The sequence below is a fragment of the Panthera pardus genome, unplaced genomic scaffold, assembly GCF_024362965.1.
Source record: "Panthera pardus isolate Hobbes unplaced genomic scaffold, ASM2436296v1 HiC_scaffold_2, whole genome shotgun sequence".
Taxonomy (NCBI): Eukaryota; Metazoa; Chordata; class Mammalia; order Carnivora; family Felidae; genus Panthera; species Panthera pardus.
In genome coordinates, this window is record NW_026526765.1 from 8211535 (window position 1) to 8230013 (window position 18479).

Sequence of the window (18479 nt, forward strand, 5' to 3'; positions counted from 1 at the left end):
GGTAAACATGCATTCACAGGCTCCTTATATCACAATATAGGTAGTGTGCTCCCACAGACTCTGCTCAATGGGGTGCTTTTTTTTTTCTCCTTTATATTTCATGACCATCTTTTTATATCAACACTTAAGTAGCTACCTCATTTAATAATTCTGGCTGTATTGTATTCTGTTGTGTGGATAAGATTATGATTTCAGTTTTCTGAAAGACCATTAGTTAACCCATTTTATTATATGCTATAATAAACACATTTGTCCGTACTAATTTATATACTCAGGCTAGTATTTCTGTAGGATAAATCGGTAAAAGATTGGTAAGTCATCAAAATATAGTACCAAATGGCCCCCAAATGTACTAATTGACATTCCTCTCTCACCAGCATGTGAGATTCCTTGTTTTCCCATATTATATCAACATTAAATATTGACTGTTTTAAGTTTTTGCTAATGCTGTTAATTTGGAAATGTGTGTGCCCAGGTAGAGGGATCATGGGTGGGGGTGATGCCTCTAGGGCAGGAGGAAGGGCTGCCTGACTCTTCCTGGAGATAACTTATTCCAGTTCTCCATTGTGTCCGGGCTAGAGGTGAGCAGTGGAAAGCAGGCTTCGGGGGCCTCATACATTCAGGGTGGGTTTAAACGTAGCCGCCTTGTACACTGCCCTGGTCAGGATCCACCAGAATGGAGCCAATTACTCTACCCATGGACCCGAACCTACTGTATCAGAAGACATGGCTTATGTCCTTCTAGACCCGATCATATTGGCTCAACCATTCTATCTTCCTTAGGAAAACAATTTAAACAGAATCTTCTTTTAGCTGAAAATCAGCCTCTGTCTAAACTAAGTGGCTCTTAAACTGCAATCAGCAGACCGAGTGGGAGATGCGAGGATATCGAGGCTGGGGACCGCTTGGACGAGCACGTGCAGCATGAGCGCGACAGTCGAGGAAGGCAGGGCCACATTCCTTCGGGGGAGGGGGGAGCTCGTGCCACCTGCACCGACCAGCCCCCATGATTACAACGGCTTCCTACCTACGAGGACTGAGTCACCTCGTCCTTAAGTTTACGACGCCAGAGCAAGGGGAAGGGGAGTCCTTTGTGAATTCGCCCTTCACAACTGGCAGTGGGAAATCGACCAAAAAGGTCCTTTTCTAAGCGAAACCTTCGGCTCCGTATAAACAACCAATTAGTGGCGAAAAGGGGCCGGAGCCAGACTGCGCAAGCGCATTACCTGCCGGCCCGGCGCGGGCGACCGTGCGGTCTCGGCCCGAGGCAGGCGCGCCTGCGCGGAGCCTGGGGGCGGGGCCCTCATGCGTCCCGGTTGCCTGGATACCTCTGCGACACAATTGGTGCCGCTGGCGCTTCCGGGCTGTGACTAGAAGGGGCAGTTGGCCTTCACTTTCCGAGGAGCCCGAGGAGGAGCGGCTGAAAGACCCGGCCGGCCACCCCGGACCTCGAGAAGCCGGCCTCCTGGCCCGCCCCCAAGTCCGGGAGCCCGGCCCCGCCACAGACCCCAGGTCCCCTCCAGGCTCCAGATCCGGGGAGGCTGGGCGGCCAGACCCTTGAGCTGCGCCTGCGCCCCGAGGCTCACGCCCCCACACGCAGCGCACCTTGATTCTTCGCAGCCTGGTCCCGGTCTGCGGAGAGCGATGCCGCTTCCCGACACCATGTTCTGCGCGCAGCAGATCCACATTCCCCCGGAACTGCCGGACATCCTGAAGCAGTTCACCAAGGCTGCGATCCGCACCCAGCCCGCCGACGTGCTGCAGTGGTCCGCGGGGTAAGCGCCTGGGAGAGCCGGCCGCTTCGCGTGGTCCGACGCTCAGGACACCTTTCCCAGCTGGTGTCTACATCTGAGCGTCTAGGAAGCATCGTGGTTGGGTGACCTTCCCAGAAATTACTGCAGAATGCTCACTGTCCTGCAAAGTAATGACAACTCCATCGTGGGAGAGTGGTACTTACTCAGAGTAAAACTTACAAAGCAGTTGCGTCGGGTAAAAAAGTTTCTGCATTGTGTTATAAGACCAAGCCACTGCAGACCCTGTATTTTATTTGTAAAGTGATTTTTTTTTTTTTTTTTTTTTTTTTTTTTTTTTTACAAGAAGGAATCTTAGGGCTAGGTTCCTCGTGCTAGAGAATCCTCCCAGGCTTAGGTACCTGGGTCAGTTTATTAGAACCCAAACGACCAAGGTCATGTTGGGGTGATTTTCCCAAGGCTGCTGTAAAGGTTAGACTTCGCCCAGCTTAGTTCACAGAAGGCAAATATTTCTTGCAGCAAACATACTATTTCCCTAATTTTAAAGTTGCAAACAGACCTTAAAACCATTAAAATAAACCCATTTGGTTTTGAAAGGAACGTTCTGTGTCCTTTTCAGGAAACAGACTTAGAAACTCAGTCTTATGATCCCAAGAACCAGTATGAATGTAAACGTTTTATTTAGTAACCAGCATATCCAGTTTCTCTCACCTGTAAAACCAAGGTGACCTAGTTCCCTGTGGCCCGCTCTAGCGAATAACCACAAAAGCTGATGGGTGAAAACAACAGGCATGTATTCTCTTACAGTTGTGGAGGCTGCAAGTCCGAAATCAGTTTCGCCTGGCTGTAGTCAAGCTGTCACGGCTTCTGTCCGGAGGCTCTAGGGAGAATCCAGTCCCTTGCCTTGCCTTTTCCAGCTTCTGGAACTGCCTTCCTTGTGTTCTATGGCTCATGGCCCCTTCGTCTTTAAAGCCAGAAGTGTGGCATCTCCAAGTCTCTCCCTCTGCCTCCCTCTCCCAAGGACACTTGTGATTGCATTTAGGACCCCTCAAGATAGTTCAGTACAGTTTTCCCATCTCAGAATCCTCACTCACATCTACAAAAGTCCCTGTTACCACACAAAATGAGATCTGCAGCTTCCAGGATTCGGACCTGGATATCTTTGAGGCTCTTACAGAACGTACCACACAAGGCTGCTTATCAATCCAGTGCTTTGCCTTGTGACAAACATTTCTGTCGGTTGCTTCTGATAGATTCTCTCTGGGTTCTTCCCCCCCCCCCTCCAAAAAAAAACTATGGCCTTGGTTTTAACCGTCATTAAAGCATCAACGAAAGTAGGACGTGTAAGAGTTTATTTGTACTGGACAGAACATTCCAAGGTTGAGTCACTGTTTTCTTGGAACATTAAATTATTTTAATTTAAGCTTCACTTTAATTTAAAAGGCTCAATTGAGAACTTTCTGGATGTGCCATGCAACTGTTTTCTCTCGAGAACAGTTTTGGAGTTGAGGAGTAAAAGGAAGCATTATTCACTAAGTAGCGTGTGTGAAATGGTCTCAGCCAGGTCCCAGCTGTCACCAGACAATCTGTTAGGGAGAGATGTTGCTCAGAAGAGGACGAATTGGTCTTTGAGGTTACGGCAAGGCAAGGGTAGCCTGGGTGGCTCAGTTGGTTAAGCATCCAACTCTTAAAAAAGTCTTTTAAGGTTTCTTTTTGAGAGAGAGAGAGAGAGAGACAGAGAATCAAGGGAGGGGCAGAGGGAGAGGGAGACACTGAATCCGAAGCAGGCTCCAGGCTCCAAGCTGTCAGCACAGGGCCCGGTGTGGGGCTGGAACTCACGAACCGCGAGATCGTGACCTGAACTGAAGTCGGACGCTCAACCGACTGAGCCACCCAGGCGCTCCAAGCAACCAACTCTTGATTTCGGCTTGGGTCTTGATCTCACGAGCCCCTCATTGGGCTCTGGTGCTGACCGTGCAGAGCCTGCTTGAGATATTCTCTCTCTCTCTCTCTCTCTCTCTCTCCCCCCCTCTCTCTCTGCCCCTCCCCTGCTTGCACATGCTGTGCCTCTTTCTCTCAAAATACATAAACAAACAAACAAAAACTTTAAAAGACAAGGCAAGGGTATTCCAGGAAGAAGAATGGCATCCGGACAAAGGGATGGTGACAGGAGAAAAAAGCAGAAAATCAGGATGCCTGTGAAGGTAACTGCAGAAGCCTCCAGGAGGCGTTCAGGTCACAAACGAGGCTCTCAGGTGGCAGAGGCGGCTCAGCCTGGCTCCCCCGCCTGTGTTCTCTGCTCTGACGCAACAGCTAGTTGGCCGTACCTTGTTACGTCGCCTGTGCGTCGTGCGGTATGACTGGGGCAAGAATTGGTTCAATGCTATAGGCTGCTTTCTGCTGCACGGGCCTCCAGGGAATTAGCACATCGGGGCTCGCCCCTAACGCAGGCTTTCTCAGCCTGGGCACCGTTGACACTTGGGACAGGACAATTGCTTGGGGGCTGGGGGGAGGGTGGGGCTGGGGGGGGGGGTGTCTGGGCCCAGCAGGGCCCTTTGCAGCATCCTGGCTTGTACCCACTAGAGGCCAGTCGCACCATCCACCCCCTCCTGTGACGACCAGAAATGTCTCCAGAAACTGCCAGGGCCTTCCTGGGGAGGAGAAGGGAGAACTGTTGAGGACCCCTGCTTTAGAGGCTGTGTGGAGGTGGGTGAGTGGCTTGATCGGTGATGAGGAATAAAGTCCCCCAAATAGGCGAAAACCCTAATGAGGAACAATATGACAAAGCTAAACACCCATGCCTCCCCCTGTCACCTTACTTCTTCCTGTCCACCTTTGTCTCTCTCACTGCCGCCCTTGTGTTAGGTCAACAAAATACGGGTGGAGAGAGGAAAAGGGGACGAGGTACAAAATTTCTGTTAGCCTATCAAATACCTAGCTACAGCTGTCTTTGTTACATAATCAGAGATGTTTCTCATGACTCATATCTTTTATTAGTTTTTAAGTTTACTTTTGAGAGAGAGAGAGAGCTGGGGAGGGGCAGAGAGAGAGAATCCCAAGGAGGCTCCAAACTGCCAATACGAGAGCCGGGTGCGGGGGCTCGAACTCACAAAACACAAGGTCGTGACCTGAGCTGAAGTCAAGAGTCGGACGCTTAACCGATTGAGCCGCCCAGGCACCCCTCATTATTCAGACCTTTTCGATTATGACCTGTTGCCCTGGCGGAGGATTTGCCATTCATTTCGCTGTGTATATTGTTTCTTTTTGTTGTGTTAGCCATGAGAGTGGCCGGTGACTTGCCTCCAGCGGCTGGCCACCCCTGGCTCGCCTGGTGCCCCCTCCCCGTCCCCGCCAGACAGAAGCCGAGTTTGTGTCTCATCCTGACTCGTTGCCCTAAACTGGTTCCATGCCCTCACTTGTCCCGCTAGAGGCAATATTGGCACCGATGTAAGCACCCATATTCCCACCCAGAAAGGAACAGGGAAAGGGGAAACAATGCTAAAACCACTACTAAATTGTTACTGTTAATTACTAAATTAATTAAATTAATTGCTATTATTACTAAATTGTTAAATTTAATAAAGCAGTTTCCTAAAAAATTACTAAAACAAGGTACCAGGCAGGAAAGCGTGAAGGGTGGGGGAGGGTGGCCTCTGACTTAGAGGAGTGGGGCAGACAGGTGACCTCCCTGATCTGGGACCGTGTCGGGCTGAACCGAGATGGTCGAAGTCAGGCCCCTTGGAAGGCAGCCAGACCAACCAAAGGGAGGGCCAGATGCCAGCTGTCAAAGTGGAAGGACTGCACTGTGGCATTGCCCTTGGGTCACTGTCGTCCCAAATCTCCGACCTCCTTTGGCAGCATTCCAGGACCCCTCATAGTGTTTGCTTGATAAGAACATGTGTTTCGGGAGCCCCCCCGCCCCTTGGCCTGATGGCTGAGTGGCACGTTCGGCCCGCTGCGGCTTGAGCTCAGTGCTCCTAGGGGCCCTACAACAGGGATTGCCATTATCGGTTTTGCAGACAGAGAAACTGAGGCACGCAGAGAGGGTTAAGTTGGAGAGCCGAGTAGAGGAGCCAAGACCCCTGGAGGGGTCCCAGGCATTGGGGGTCATTTAAGAGACCGCATTCATTACGGTGCTTTCTGTGTATCGACGAGCCTTCAGGGACATCTGTTGCTGTTAGGTATTTTTCAGCTTTGTCAAGAGGAGATCCGCTTCCTGTCAAGGACAGAATTGAAATGCCCGTGGCCACTCAGAAAACGGACACAGGCCTGACTCAAGGACTCCTGAAAGTTTTGCACAAGCAGGTATGAGGGGTCTCGGTTAATCTGTCGGCTCCACGAGATAAAGCGTGGCTGCGTTAACGCATCCCAACACATTTGCGAGGCCTCCGTTCCCTGTGCAAACCCGCAAGATTTAGTCAAAGGAGGGATCCGTTGTATTCAGTGCTCTTTCTCTAGTTGAAAGAACCCAGCATAGCTATTCGTGATTAGATCGTAGGAAAGTGAAATATAATTTCTTTTAAATACCAAATTAAAACGCTAGATGCTCCTGGACTACAAGTCTGAACATTCAACTCCAAACATGGGGGCTGCAAGTCTCTTCTTGAAATATGTTTATAAAAATTTTGTATGTGCTAAAGAAATAATTTGCCGCCTCATTAATCTGAACAGCAGAGCGCCCTTTGGCGTGGTGTCCTTGGTCCAGAGAGCCCGGGCGTGGGCGAGGCCCTTCCCCGCACAGTCTTGGCGCAAGAGTCCCGGGCCGGTGCTCTCCCGACCCATCATCTTGCTTTCAGAGAAACGAGCTGCCAGATTGTGTGTTATCCGGCCAAGCTTGGCAATCCGAATGATTGCGTTGTGTTGCTAAAAATGACATCGGTGGTATCACCTTGATCTTTAAAGTGATTTGTCCCCATTACACTTTTTGACTTACCGTGCTTCTGTGCCAGATACGCTGACTTCTGGAAATCTGGAGGGAAAAACGAATAACCATCGAAAGGGGTAGCTCGGGAAAAGACACGCTAAAATTGCTCAAAGCATTTCACGTTCAAGACCATTAGCACATCGTGGTAGTTACCAGTTCTCACAGATCGTTTCAAAAAGTGGAAGGAATGAAGTTGTTTTCAGTTTTCAAATTTCTCTTATTTAACTGTTAACACATGAAGCGGGTGGGATTTGAAATGTTTTCATTTTGTTTGTTGAAGTTGATTTTTTTTGTAATATGAAATCCATCGTCACAGTGGTTTCTGTACAACACCCAGCGCTCCTCCCAACGGGTACCCTCCTCGGTGCCCCTCACCCACCCTCCCCTCCCTCCCACCCCCTCATCAACCCTCAGTCTGTTCTCAGTTTTTAAGAGTTGAAGTTTATTTTTTCTTGCAAAGCATTTCACACAGACCACAGAGAATCACCTACCCCGTGTGCGTGTGCCCGTTTTCCTAAGTCACAACGGGAGGCCGTATTGGCCTCACCGTCCTTTTTCCTTTTGAGAAGTTAACTGTGCCGATGTCGGCTGGCCGCGCCCTCCTGCCGGGCGAGCATCCCCCTACACACCTTCCCCCCCAGCTCTCCCCGGGCTCTCTGTGTTGTGAATTCAGAGCTCATCTCTTCCCAGCATGCAGTCGTGCGCCTGGGATGAGTTTAAAGATTCATCGGCATTATGTTTCACGGGTTTTTAAACCTTAATACTTGCAGACGTAAAAACGTACTGATTTTGTCACACTGTGTTTTCTATACAGTGTAGCCACAAGCAGTATGTGGAATTAGCACATCTTGAGCAGAAATGGAAAAATCTGTGCCTGCCGGTAGAAAACTTCAGAACTCTGCTGCAGCTGGATCCTTGCGAAAACAAAATCGAGTGGATAAAATTTTTAGCGCTCGGATGTAGCATGCTTGGTGGGGTACGTACCTACAAGTAGTGTATTAATCATCCTGGGTAATCATAGGCCTGGCTTGAAAATAATGGAGGTGTTTCAGTAACTGAAGGAAACACTCTCATTACTTTACTCACTTTGTCTAAGAGAAGCAATTTTTTTTCCAGAGACTATCATATTTTTTTCACTGTTTATTGATTGATTGAGAGAGATTGAGAGAGAGAGCGAGTGAAAGAGGGACAGAAAAGGGGAGAGAATCCCAAGCAGGCTCCATGCCGTCAGCACAGAGCCCAACACGGGGCTCAAACTCACGAACCTCAAGATCATAACCTGAGCCGAAGTCAGATGCTTAACCAACTGAGCCACCCAGGCACCCCTGACTGTCTTATTCTTGGGCTTACAGTTATTTTAAACTTTTTTTTTTAATGTTTATTTATTTTGAGAGAGAGAAAGAAAGCATGAGTAGGGAAGGGGCAGAGAGAGAGAGGGAGAGGGAGAGAGAATCCCAAGCAGGCTCCACGCTGTCAGCGCAGAGCCCGACGTGGGGCTCCATCTCATGAACCATGAGGTCATGATGCTGAGCCAACACCAAGAGTCAGATGCTCACCCAACGGAGCCACCCAGGCGCCCCTGGGCTTACAGTTATTTTAATTTGGGGAAGTTAAAGACTTACGAATGCTTCAATTTTAAAATTGTTAACAGTAGATAAAATATCATTAAAAGTAGATAAAAAAAGTAGATAAAATATCATTAAAAGGCATTTGGGTTTTAGAAGAGAATGCATCAGTGACTTTTTATGAAACTACATACAGTTTCGTAAGCAGATGTTATTTTCCTCCTCTGTGGGAAGAAGCGTAAAGTTAGTTTATATTTGAGTTAAAATCTGTGATTAGTAGGTGACAGATATAGTGAACTTGGCTTATGTTGAAGTACGACCGTTGGGAATCAAGACACAGACGACTCTCCAGTTCCGAAGGTAAGGGCGTCTCTGAACCGAGGGGGGGCGGGGGAGAGGAGGGACCGGACTGCTTTGGGGATCTGGACGTTCTCTCTCCAGCCCCAGTATTCGAGTCTGTGAGACACCGGGGTCCGGGGCAGGAAGAGCTACCACTGTCCGCTTGTGAAGAAGGGGTTTTTAGGAGGAGAAGTGGCCCCTTCGCTGCCGAGATGGCCACCTGTTTTCTGCCCTCCCTTTTTATAGTCTTTGCACCGCAGAGAGCATAACTGGTAATTCACAGTCCACGCTTCATGACGCACTCCTCTCCGGTTTTAATTTTAGACGGTCATTTAACGTCAGAAGCGCCCATGATCCCCACACGATCGCTAACACCAACAATGCGCCGCTGCTGAGGGCCTCTGCTCTCTCCCTCCATTCGATCCCCCTGCCTCCCCGGCCCGAAGCAACCGCTATCCCAAATCTCACGCTTCCTGGGGGCCACGTACATACCCCAAGAAATACGTTATCTCGGGGCGCCTGGCTGGCTCAGTCGGTTTTAAGCGTCCAACTTCGGCTCAGGTCACGATCTTGTAGTTCATGAGTTCGAGCCCCGCACTGGGCTCTGTGCTGACAGCTCAGAGCCTGGAGCCTGCTCCGGATTCTGTGTCTCCCCCTCTGCACCCCCACCCCCCGCCTCCCCCCGGCTCATATTCTGTGTGTGCGTCTCTCTCTCTAAAATCAATGACCATTAAAAAAAAATAAAAAGAAAGAAAGAACATTATTTTATTTTCGTTGGTTTCAACTTTATGAAAAGAGGATTCTGTTATTAGTAACCTTCTGGAACTTCTTTTCACTCCCAGTTAGATTTCCTTATCTGTCCGTCTGTGTCATTACAGACCGCTGTAGGTCGTGCACGGCCTCTGCCGTGTGATAGCCACTCTGTGATGGACCACATTCACTGGTTCTACTCAGGGCCCCAGTGAGAAAGTGGGAAACCCCAGGAGAGCCAGGTGCTGGCTGGATGCTGCAGGCTGAGCTGCACGGGGGCCCAGAGGCAGTGCTTCCACCGGCCGTGGAGAGGACGGCAGCCCCGGGGACCCTCCTGCGGCAAAGACGGGCCCCGACGTGACCGGTGGGAAGGACAAAGTCGGGTTTCGTTACTGAAGCTAACGTTACCTTGCTTGGTTCATCTGGAACTCCTGTGAAAGCAAGATTTTCATAATGTAAAATGAGTGTCTAACATCTGGACGGATGTTTATGGTGTACTTGTGAAATTCAGATTTTCCCACAAGGTAGAATGTTTCATCCTGTGGGGGATCCACCTTTGTCACTTTCACTTTAAGCCTGACGGTTAAGCGCTAGGTTTGGAGCCAGGCCAGAGCAAGCGACAGGGTCTCTTGTCCACGCGTCGGGTGGGACGCTAGGTGGAGACATCCGGTCACCTTCTGAACGCAACACCGGGGAAGGGGCCAGGACTCCAGCGTGCGCGCCCCTCCTTTCCTCCTTGAATAAGTCTGTCCTCCCGGCTGGTCAGTGTGGGGTCCGGTCCCGTCCCCGAGCCAGGCCATCTCGGCAGTAGTGCTTGCCGTGAGCCGTGCACTCTGGAGCCAGGCGGTCGGGGAAGGTCCCCTCCTGCTGGTCCCCGTCCCCTCTGGTCCACCGGCCACGTAGGTGGGGAAGGGAGAGGGGGGCGGGGGGGTGCAGCTGGCCCGGGGCAGCCAGGCCCCGAAGGAGAGAGGCCACCGGATGCCCACGCGTCGGTGGGGTAGCGTGGAGGCGCATCAGCAACCCGAAGCTGTGCCTCGGAGGGGACGGCTGTGGTGTCGTGGGGCATCTTAGCGTTTATGTTCGTGCTTTTTAAAAACCCTTCAGAGGGAGGAGACGGAGCGGTGACGTGGAAGGAAGGGACGAGTATTTTACGACGGATTACTGCCCGTTCACCCTTCCACGGAGGCTTTCCGGTAAACTGGAATCTGGTGGCTGTGTCAGCACAACGGGCTCGACCCCGCCGCCTCCATCCACGGTCTCTGCGTGGCCGGTGGCAGACGCGTCCTCCGTGCTGTCCGTGCTGTCAAATTCCTCTTCGAAATCGCCGTACTCGAGAGTACCCGTCCGCCACCCTCACCTGCCGCAGGTCCCCGAACTGAACTGCGTTTCGGTTGAGAAAACCCCTGAGGATGAGGAAGGAAGTGAAAAGGTCCTCAGACTTTTTCAGAGTGAAATGCGGGGGTGACACCACTGCTTGAGGTACTGAGCTCTCCCTCCCGGCTGCCAAGGAGACCCCCCCCCTTCTTCTTTTTAAAGGGATCAGTCACGATGTTACACAGATTGTCACTTCCCCGCTAGCTAAAAGGGGATTTGGGGAGGTGTGAGGTGCCTCTGTTGTCACCACAAGAGCAGCTAAGATTCTGAAACAGAAGCTTCCACAGAGCTGGTGCCCTGAAGCTGCTCAGGAAACAGCAGGTGTCTCCAGGCCTGTTTTGGTCTCCTGTCCCCGCCTGAATCGCATGCGTGCTGGGCTAGAAGCAAGTGCAGCCACACCTTCCAGAAGAGCTGGTGTCAGGAGAGTGAGTCGGGGCAGGGGCGCCTGCCTACAAGGGTCTTCTGGCTGGAGAGCAACCCTTGGGAGCGGAGAAATCTGGCTCAGGTACAAAGCCAGGCAAGTTGCCTTACGAACCCTCGTGGATATAAAAATGGCTGCGCATCTCATTGCCAGAAATGTTAACACCGGGTACCATCGTCGGGCCTTTGCAGAAGGCAGGGATGCTGGGATGTTTTGATGTACTTTTTCCTTAAATACCTCCTCCTCGGAAGCATTGGAGCCACAGTTTCTCAGACCTCATCTGCTTGCTCCGCGAAGGCTGCTTCCGTCCCCATCATCCCTCCTGAGGCTCAGCATTGCCACACCCACCGGCGACTCTCTCCCGCTTGCGACGGATATAAAAGCAAAATCTAACAAAACCACGTGTCTTTGAAAGGTTTCAAGCGGCCCTCGGTCCCGGGTGGTGTGGGAAGTGGCTTTCCAGACACCTGGAGCCCCGGCTATGGCGATGGGGAGCTCTGGGCTGGTCAGGCCTCCTCTCCTCCAGCCCCCAGCCCGGCGCCTGGAGTCCCCGAAGGTGGCAGCTCACCTACCCCCCCCCCCCCCGCCCCAAAGCCTGGTGGCTCTTCACGTTGCTGGGGTGTGTTCACTGCTCCTGCCCTGCTGGCTTCACCTCAGGCCAGCCGCTCAGCCGCTGGGCCCCACTGACTCCCTTTTAGCCCTCTCCCCCTCTCCCTGCTGCAAGCATGAGGCGTCTTCTCTGGCATGACTATGAGAAGCCGGTCGAGCTCCTGGAGCCTGGTGGAGGTGCACTGCCTTGTTGTGAGGGTCCGCGGAGAGCCGGCCGCGAGGCAGCGAGTCCGCCGGCAACTTGGGTCAGGGCGGGGGGGCAGGTCTGTCTCCAGTCGAGCCTCCAGATGAGGCCCCAACCCTGGCCAACACCTTGACTGGAGCCGGTGAACGGGCCAGCTAAGCAGTGCCGACTCCTGACCCACAGAAACTTAGAGTAAAGGTGACTCCAGACATTTGTGTGTCCCTCAGGGTGTCAGGTTTGTCCCCCTACGCAGCCTCAGTCCCGGTCAGGCAGGTCCGTGTGTGACCGTCCCATCTGTGTTTTTCTCACTCTTTCCTCCCAAGTGCAGCCCCCTAAACAGCCTGCTCTCTGCAGGGGAGAAGGACCCTGACTGGCATGAGGTGTAAATGCTCCCACCATGGCTGGTCTCAAGCTGCCAATGGGAGGTCAACCCTCTCAATAAACTCCTGGAAAGTTTACAGTCCGCAAGAGCTGGTCCCCTGCACACAGGCCTGGTCCCTGCGTCTCCACGAGGCTCTCGTGGGGTCACCAGGGATCCGATACAGTCTAGCACTAAACCATCGCTGTCTGCGTGGGCCTTCCTGCTGTGCTTGACGTAGGCAGTGGCTCCCCCACCGTGAGTGCGTGTCCTTGAGCCCTCCTGGTTTGGAGGGAGTCAGCCCGCTCAGAGCTTGTGCCTTGGTGGGAGACGGACGGCTTCTCCCAGGCCTGGCTTTCGGGCTCAAAGCCAAAGTACCGGCAGCCGGGGAGGGGGGTGGGGGTGACCGACCCAGGCAGAGGGAGGCACGGTGCACAGGGGCGAAGGGGCTGGTGCTTCCCGGAACTGAGACAAGGCCCAGAGCAGGGCCGGCCCTGCCTGGGGCCCGCACGGTGCCTGACGGGCAGGTGACACGTCTACTTGGTGAGCGTTAGCTCCGCCCCTAGGCATGCGGTGACTCCAAAGGGGGCTGGTGAGTTCTGCGCTGGCTTGGGGCCCGTCTTAAGGGGGCTGATACTTCCTCACGTCCTGGAGAGTCGTTCCCATTTTATTTATTTATTTTTTTAAGTTTATTTACTTAGAGAAAGTGTGAGTCAAGGAGGGGCAGAGAGAGAGAGAGAGAGAGAGAGAGAGAGAGAGAGAGAGATTGAGAGATTGAGAATCTCGAGCAGGCTCTGCACTGTCAGTGCCAGAGCTTGACACGGGGCTCGAACTCACCAACTGGGAGATCATGACCTGAGCTGAAACCGAGAGTCAGATGCTTAAGCGACTGAGCCACCCAGGTGCGCCCCCCCCCCCCATTTTAATATAAAATAAAATCTGTGGATTAACATTCTTTTCAGGCCAATCGCATCGTGATCAGACCTTCCCTTTTCTTTGTTTATGGCAGTTGTAACCTTACCCAGTTCTTCATTTAGATCGAGGAGAACATACCCTTCGGAGACTTCCTGTCAAATACGCTCAGGCGTTTTCTCTGCGGGTGTCTTAGGCTTCCGTTTCAGCGGTGCCAAGTGGTAATTGTTTCCCCCTGTCTGTCGTGTCTCTAGTCACTGAACACTTCGATGAAGCATCTGTGTGAGATCCTGACCACGGACCCCGAGGGCGGGCCCGCGCGCATCCCGTTTGAGACTTTCTCCTACGTCTACCGTTACTTGTCCAAGATGGACTCGGACGTCCCTGAGGGGGACACAGAGTCCTATCTCGCCACTTTAAAGGACACTGTGTGAGTACAAGTGCTCCCCGGAATTCGAGTGTACTGATGCCCGGAGAGGGTCCTTTCTCCCTCTTTTCCTCAGACGACTTGGTTCCTGCGGATCCTGCCGGTGCTGGGAGGGAAGGGCCACGCACACCGGCTCCCAGGTGTCCCTCGGCGGCACCAGAGAAAGCCACACGGCAGGAGGCGGCTTTTCTCCGGGTGTGACCGGGGGGGGGGGGGGGGGGGGGGGGGGGGGGGCGGGGGGCGGGGGACGCAGGTTCTCTTCACACTTGAGAGGGAGGGTTTATCCTGTGTTTAAGACGAGTTTATCCAGAATTTATCCTGATTCTTTCGGGCGTCAAATGGTTTCACATCACAGCGTGTCAAAGCGGAAGATGGAAGTGTCTCCGCAATGACCCTGCAGGTGGGGGGGGGGGGGGTGACTTCCCACCGTGTTCCTTGAATGTGTCCCCTTCTGTCTTTGCTGGGAGGGGCCGGACACCAGACTGACAGGAGTGACAGACATGGCCGGCCCGCAGGCAGGGCTGAGGGCCCTGAGAACAAGGGAGGAGAGGCGGACACTCGGGGGCAGGGCACCCGCTGCTCACCAGGCCTTGTCCTCGCCGCCAGACTCTGGTCCCCTCCTGCCCAGGGATGCCAGGGCCAGTGCCCAGACTCCCCAGCTGCTGCAGTGGCCGTCTCTCCTCAGCTCGGCCTCCTGGACTGTGTCGTGTCCCCCCTCCTCCAGGACCCATGTCCTCCGCCGTCCAGCCTGCCTCTCCCCCCACGTGCCGCCTGCTGACTCGGCACGCGCTCCTCCTGGGGGACAGCACGCCAGGTGACCCCCTTCCTGCCGACACTCCTGACGCCACAGTTCTTGGGGACTCGCCCCTCCCCTCTCCGATGTCCACGGGGATGTCTCTCACCGTCCCCTCTCCCCACCGCCCCTCCCCCTGCAGCTGGCTCCCCACCTCCAGGGCTGCGTCGCGGGAGGAAAATGTACCCCTGCCCAGCGCCTCCCTTCTTTCCTGAGACCTCCAGCATCACCCCTGGCATGATAGGAGGGGACTGCCCGCCCTGGGACTGTGCCCTTGACTCCTGGTCCCACCTCGTCCTGGTCACAGTCACACTCTTCCTATGTCAGTCTTAGAGCACGCGCCTGATCTCAGGTCCTCACGGTGGGCGCTGCATAGACCCTGTCCTGTCACCTCGCCCCAGACCCATTCTCTAGCTCCAGACCCAGTCTGTCCCCGTGGCCCGGAGGCAGCTTACGCCCTGCCAGGGACAGCAGCATCCCAGAGTTGAACCAGGCTTTCGGAGACTCGCTCCTGCTGTCCCTTCCCTCCCCCCACCCACTCTGGGAATCTCAGCCCCCCAGTCCTGTTGTGAAGCCAGTCTTGCTTCCCAGCTCTGGACTCAGGTATCAAACCACCCACTTGACCTTCCCGCTGGGATGTCTGTGCACGACCCAGGCTGAACATGTCCCAACAGAAATCCACCTTCTTTCCCATGAGTTCCCCCCCTGGTTTCCCTCTGTCCGTAAACCGAGCCACCCTCCTCCCCACGAGGGAGGTCAGAGCAGAGACATGGGTGCCCCTGTCCTCCCCTGCCCCCCCTTGACCCATCTCACATCTTTCTCCACTCCTATGTCCCCACCTCCCACTGCCCCTGTCTCTAGCCGTCTGCAGTTAGCTGGCCTTTAATTTTTTTTTAATGTTTGTTTTTGGGAGAGAGAGAGAGAGAGAGAGAAAGATACAGAGTGCAGTGGGGGGGTGGGATGCAGAGAGAGAAGGAGACACAGAATCCGAAGCAGGCTCCAGGTTCCGGGCCGTCAGCACAGAGCCCTACACGGGGCTCGAACCCACAGACCGTGAGATCATGACCTGAGCCGAAGTCCGATGTTTAACCGACTGAGCCCCCCAGGCGCCCCATCAGCTGGCCTTTAAGAGGGAAAACCTCTGCGCCTCCATGGCCTCCGGGTCCCGCAGGCTCTGACCACTGCCCACCCGCAGGCTCGCTCCTCTGGTTCTCACTTGATGACCCCTGCTCATCGTGCTTCAGCCACGCGGGTCCCCGAGTGTTTCAAGCAGGCCAAGCTCCCCCACCCCAAGCACGCTTGTTCTTCCCGAACATCCCACCCCCTTTGCCTGGCTGCCCCGCGTCCCTGCTCAGAGAGGCCTCTCCTACAGGCCCCTCTCTGTCCCTCTGTGAGGTCATCTGATGTGATGTTCGTGGAGGGTGGCGACGGGATGCGGTGCCGTCTGCCCGCCCAGCGGTGCCCAGGGGACCCTTGGCCTGCCTGCCCCCCACAGATGGTGGAGGAGGAGAGGCTCAGAGCCTCTAGGGAGCCTGGGTTGTGTCTGGTGAAGAGCCTACTGAGGGAACCGGGGGGTGGGTTCTGGCTAGAAGACCCTCGAGAGGCATGATGGACTCCGGAAACTTCTGCAGAGGTCCAGACCAGAGCTGACAAATAGGGCGAGGCTGTAGCACTGCCCCAGACTGGGGAGGCTAAGTGGATGGCAGGGGTCGGCGACAGGCTTCCGGGACTGTGGGCCCGTGGGCCTGGGGCCGAGCACCGGACCCCCGCCCCCTCCCCGCCCGCCTGTGCACCACTTGCTAAGTAGGCCTCTTTTTTGCAGCGGGAGTGATTTCTTTTCTACTCGGTAATTCGTCGATTCCCTCCACGATTCCCTCAGTGTTTGAGACACTTCGACTTTGCCAAAGTCAAAGGCGCTGGACATGACCTTGCACTGATGCGCCACAGGTGTGCGTGGGAGAGACGGGCTGGGCCGCACGGGCCTACCAGGGGCCCCCGGCTGAGGAGGTGCCCCGGGGGCTGACCCTGAGATGGCTCTGCAGGGACCTCGCCCCGGAGGTTGTGCGAAGCCCCTGGAAGGTTGGAGTGGCCCCTTCCTGTGTCCAGAAGAATCTGGCGCCCTGCATTCACGGCGAGATTTGTTCTGAAGCCGTTAGCTACTACCTGAGGTGAAGAATCAGTGGTCCCCAAGGAAGGTCCGCGTAACGTCGCACTCAGTGCTTTCCTTCCATCACTCGGTGGCTGGCTCTTCCTTCACGCGGGGAATACACTCCGCTTGGCCTTGGTTTGCTGTCCGCACAGCTAACACGGCAAGCACACTGTGCCCGGCGGCTTGAGGACCGTCGGGTCCGCCGTGGCTGGAAATCCTCACAGCCTGGATAGCAAGAGGGCAGGCGGACAGGCATCCTTCTGCAAGATTCTGTTCTTGGTCTCCAAGGAGCCGTGGCAGAGACTGTTTGGCAAGCGGGATCCCCTTGGGAACGTAGGAGATGGCCTTTCGTGGTAAAATACGGTTTAGAGCCACCACCGGTGTCCCTTTCGCCTGTAAAAACACGAGCCCTCTGAGACTGTTCTCACCTTCCCCGCCGACCACGCAGAAGTTCAGTATTTTTACATCCACTGACGCTGACAATAGTAGTTTGCTAATGTTCACCATCTCTTAAGAAGTAAAAGTATCTCTAGTTTTTAACTAGAATCTCTAGTTTAACTAGTTTAACTAGTTTTAACTAGAATCTCTAGTTTTTAACTAGAATCGAGGGACATGCTGTTGTCAATGCCAAAGTTTCATAGACGCAAGACACCCTTTCAGTTTTACTGGACCGACGTTATATATATATTAATGTTTATTTGAGGGAGAGAGAGCGCGGCAAGCTGAAGAGGGGCAGAGAAGAGAGGGAGACGGAGAATCCCAAGCAGGCTCCGAGCTGTCAGCACAGAGCCCAGTGCGGGGCTCGGACCCACGAACCGTTGAGGTCGTGACCTGAGCCCAAGTCAGACATTTAACCCACTGAGCCTCCCAGACGCCCCCGGCCAACTTTTTAAATAGAAGGATACTTTTGTTTCAGTAGTGACTAAAATTTGAGGGGGTCAGTGAAGAAAAACATAAAGTATGGATCGTTTCACCTAGAAATAAATGCCCATTTTTATACAAGAAAATAGAATGGTTTCTTTTCAGAGGTAAGAATGATTAGAGACCAGAAAGAATCCATTTTTCTAGGTAAAACTTTTCAATTGTTTTGCGCTTCCTAAAAATCGTACTGCATGCTGTGAGAAATTACTAATAAGTGTTTTTATCTGTTTCCAATTTAGAGACTCTAGAAAGAACGGCATGATAGGACTTTCAGATTTCTTCATTCTGACAAGGAAAGTTTAGGAAACCTCGAAGGGAAAGTGCAGAAGACAGAGCCATTAACACAGAAGAGAACACTTCTTAATGTCAAGTGGTGCCTTTGTAAAACGTTGGCCCCCAAATACAGCTTGTCATTAACCACATACATGTGTAGCATGAATTTTTCTCCGGGTGGAAGTTCAGTGCGGCCAGTGAAACACGGCGGGCCGGGGGGGCGGGGAGGTGTCTTCTAAATGATGGCTCTTCACCTGCTTCCTGAAGAACCTTACGTGTGAAGGATTCACAGCAGGGAAACAATCTTTTTGAGTGAAATGATCTCTGTGGGTGGGAGGGGGAGGGGCCAGCGTAAAAACTGGCCACTCTGTTTCCTCCTTGGAGGCTCGCGGCCAGTGAGGTGTTTGCTCCCCGGGGGGGAGCACACGTAAGACGCCCCCCAAGAAGAGCGTCCTCTGCTGAAGCGGGATGTGTTCCAGGAGACGTGTCCCTGGAGAAGGCCTGCTGGCTGGAAGAGGGTCACGGCCGCCGGGGAAACAAAGTGGACCATTTAGACCACGGAACAGAAATACGCCTCCCAGGGACACTTGGGTGGCCCAGTCGGTTAAGCATCCAGCTTCAGGGCTTCCGGTCGTCATCTCGAAGTTGGTGAGTTCAAGCCCCGCCTAGGGCTCTCTGCTGTCAGTGTGGAGCCTGCTTCAGATCCGCCGCCCCCCTCTCTCTCTGCCC

The 18479-nt window shown here is 53.7% G+C and overlaps 1 protein-coding gene across 1 annotated transcript; it reads left to right on the top strand.

Annotated features, from left to right (window-relative positions):
• The first annotated feature begins 1332 nt into the window (after positions 1-1332).
• On the top strand, positions 1333-17899 carry ROPN1L (rhophilin associated tail protein 1 like). The gene is made up of 5 exons (XM_019450788.2): positions 1333-1775; positions 5933-6056; positions 7490-7651; positions 13442-13617; positions 17717-17899. Exons 1-5 carry the CDS (start codon positions 1645-1647, stop codon positions 17778-17780), a joined length of 657 nt encoding a protein of 218 aa, XP_019306333.2. The 5' UTR covers positions 1333-1644; the 3' UTR covers positions 17781-17899.
• The last annotated feature ends 580 nt before the right edge of the window (positions 17900-18479 follow it).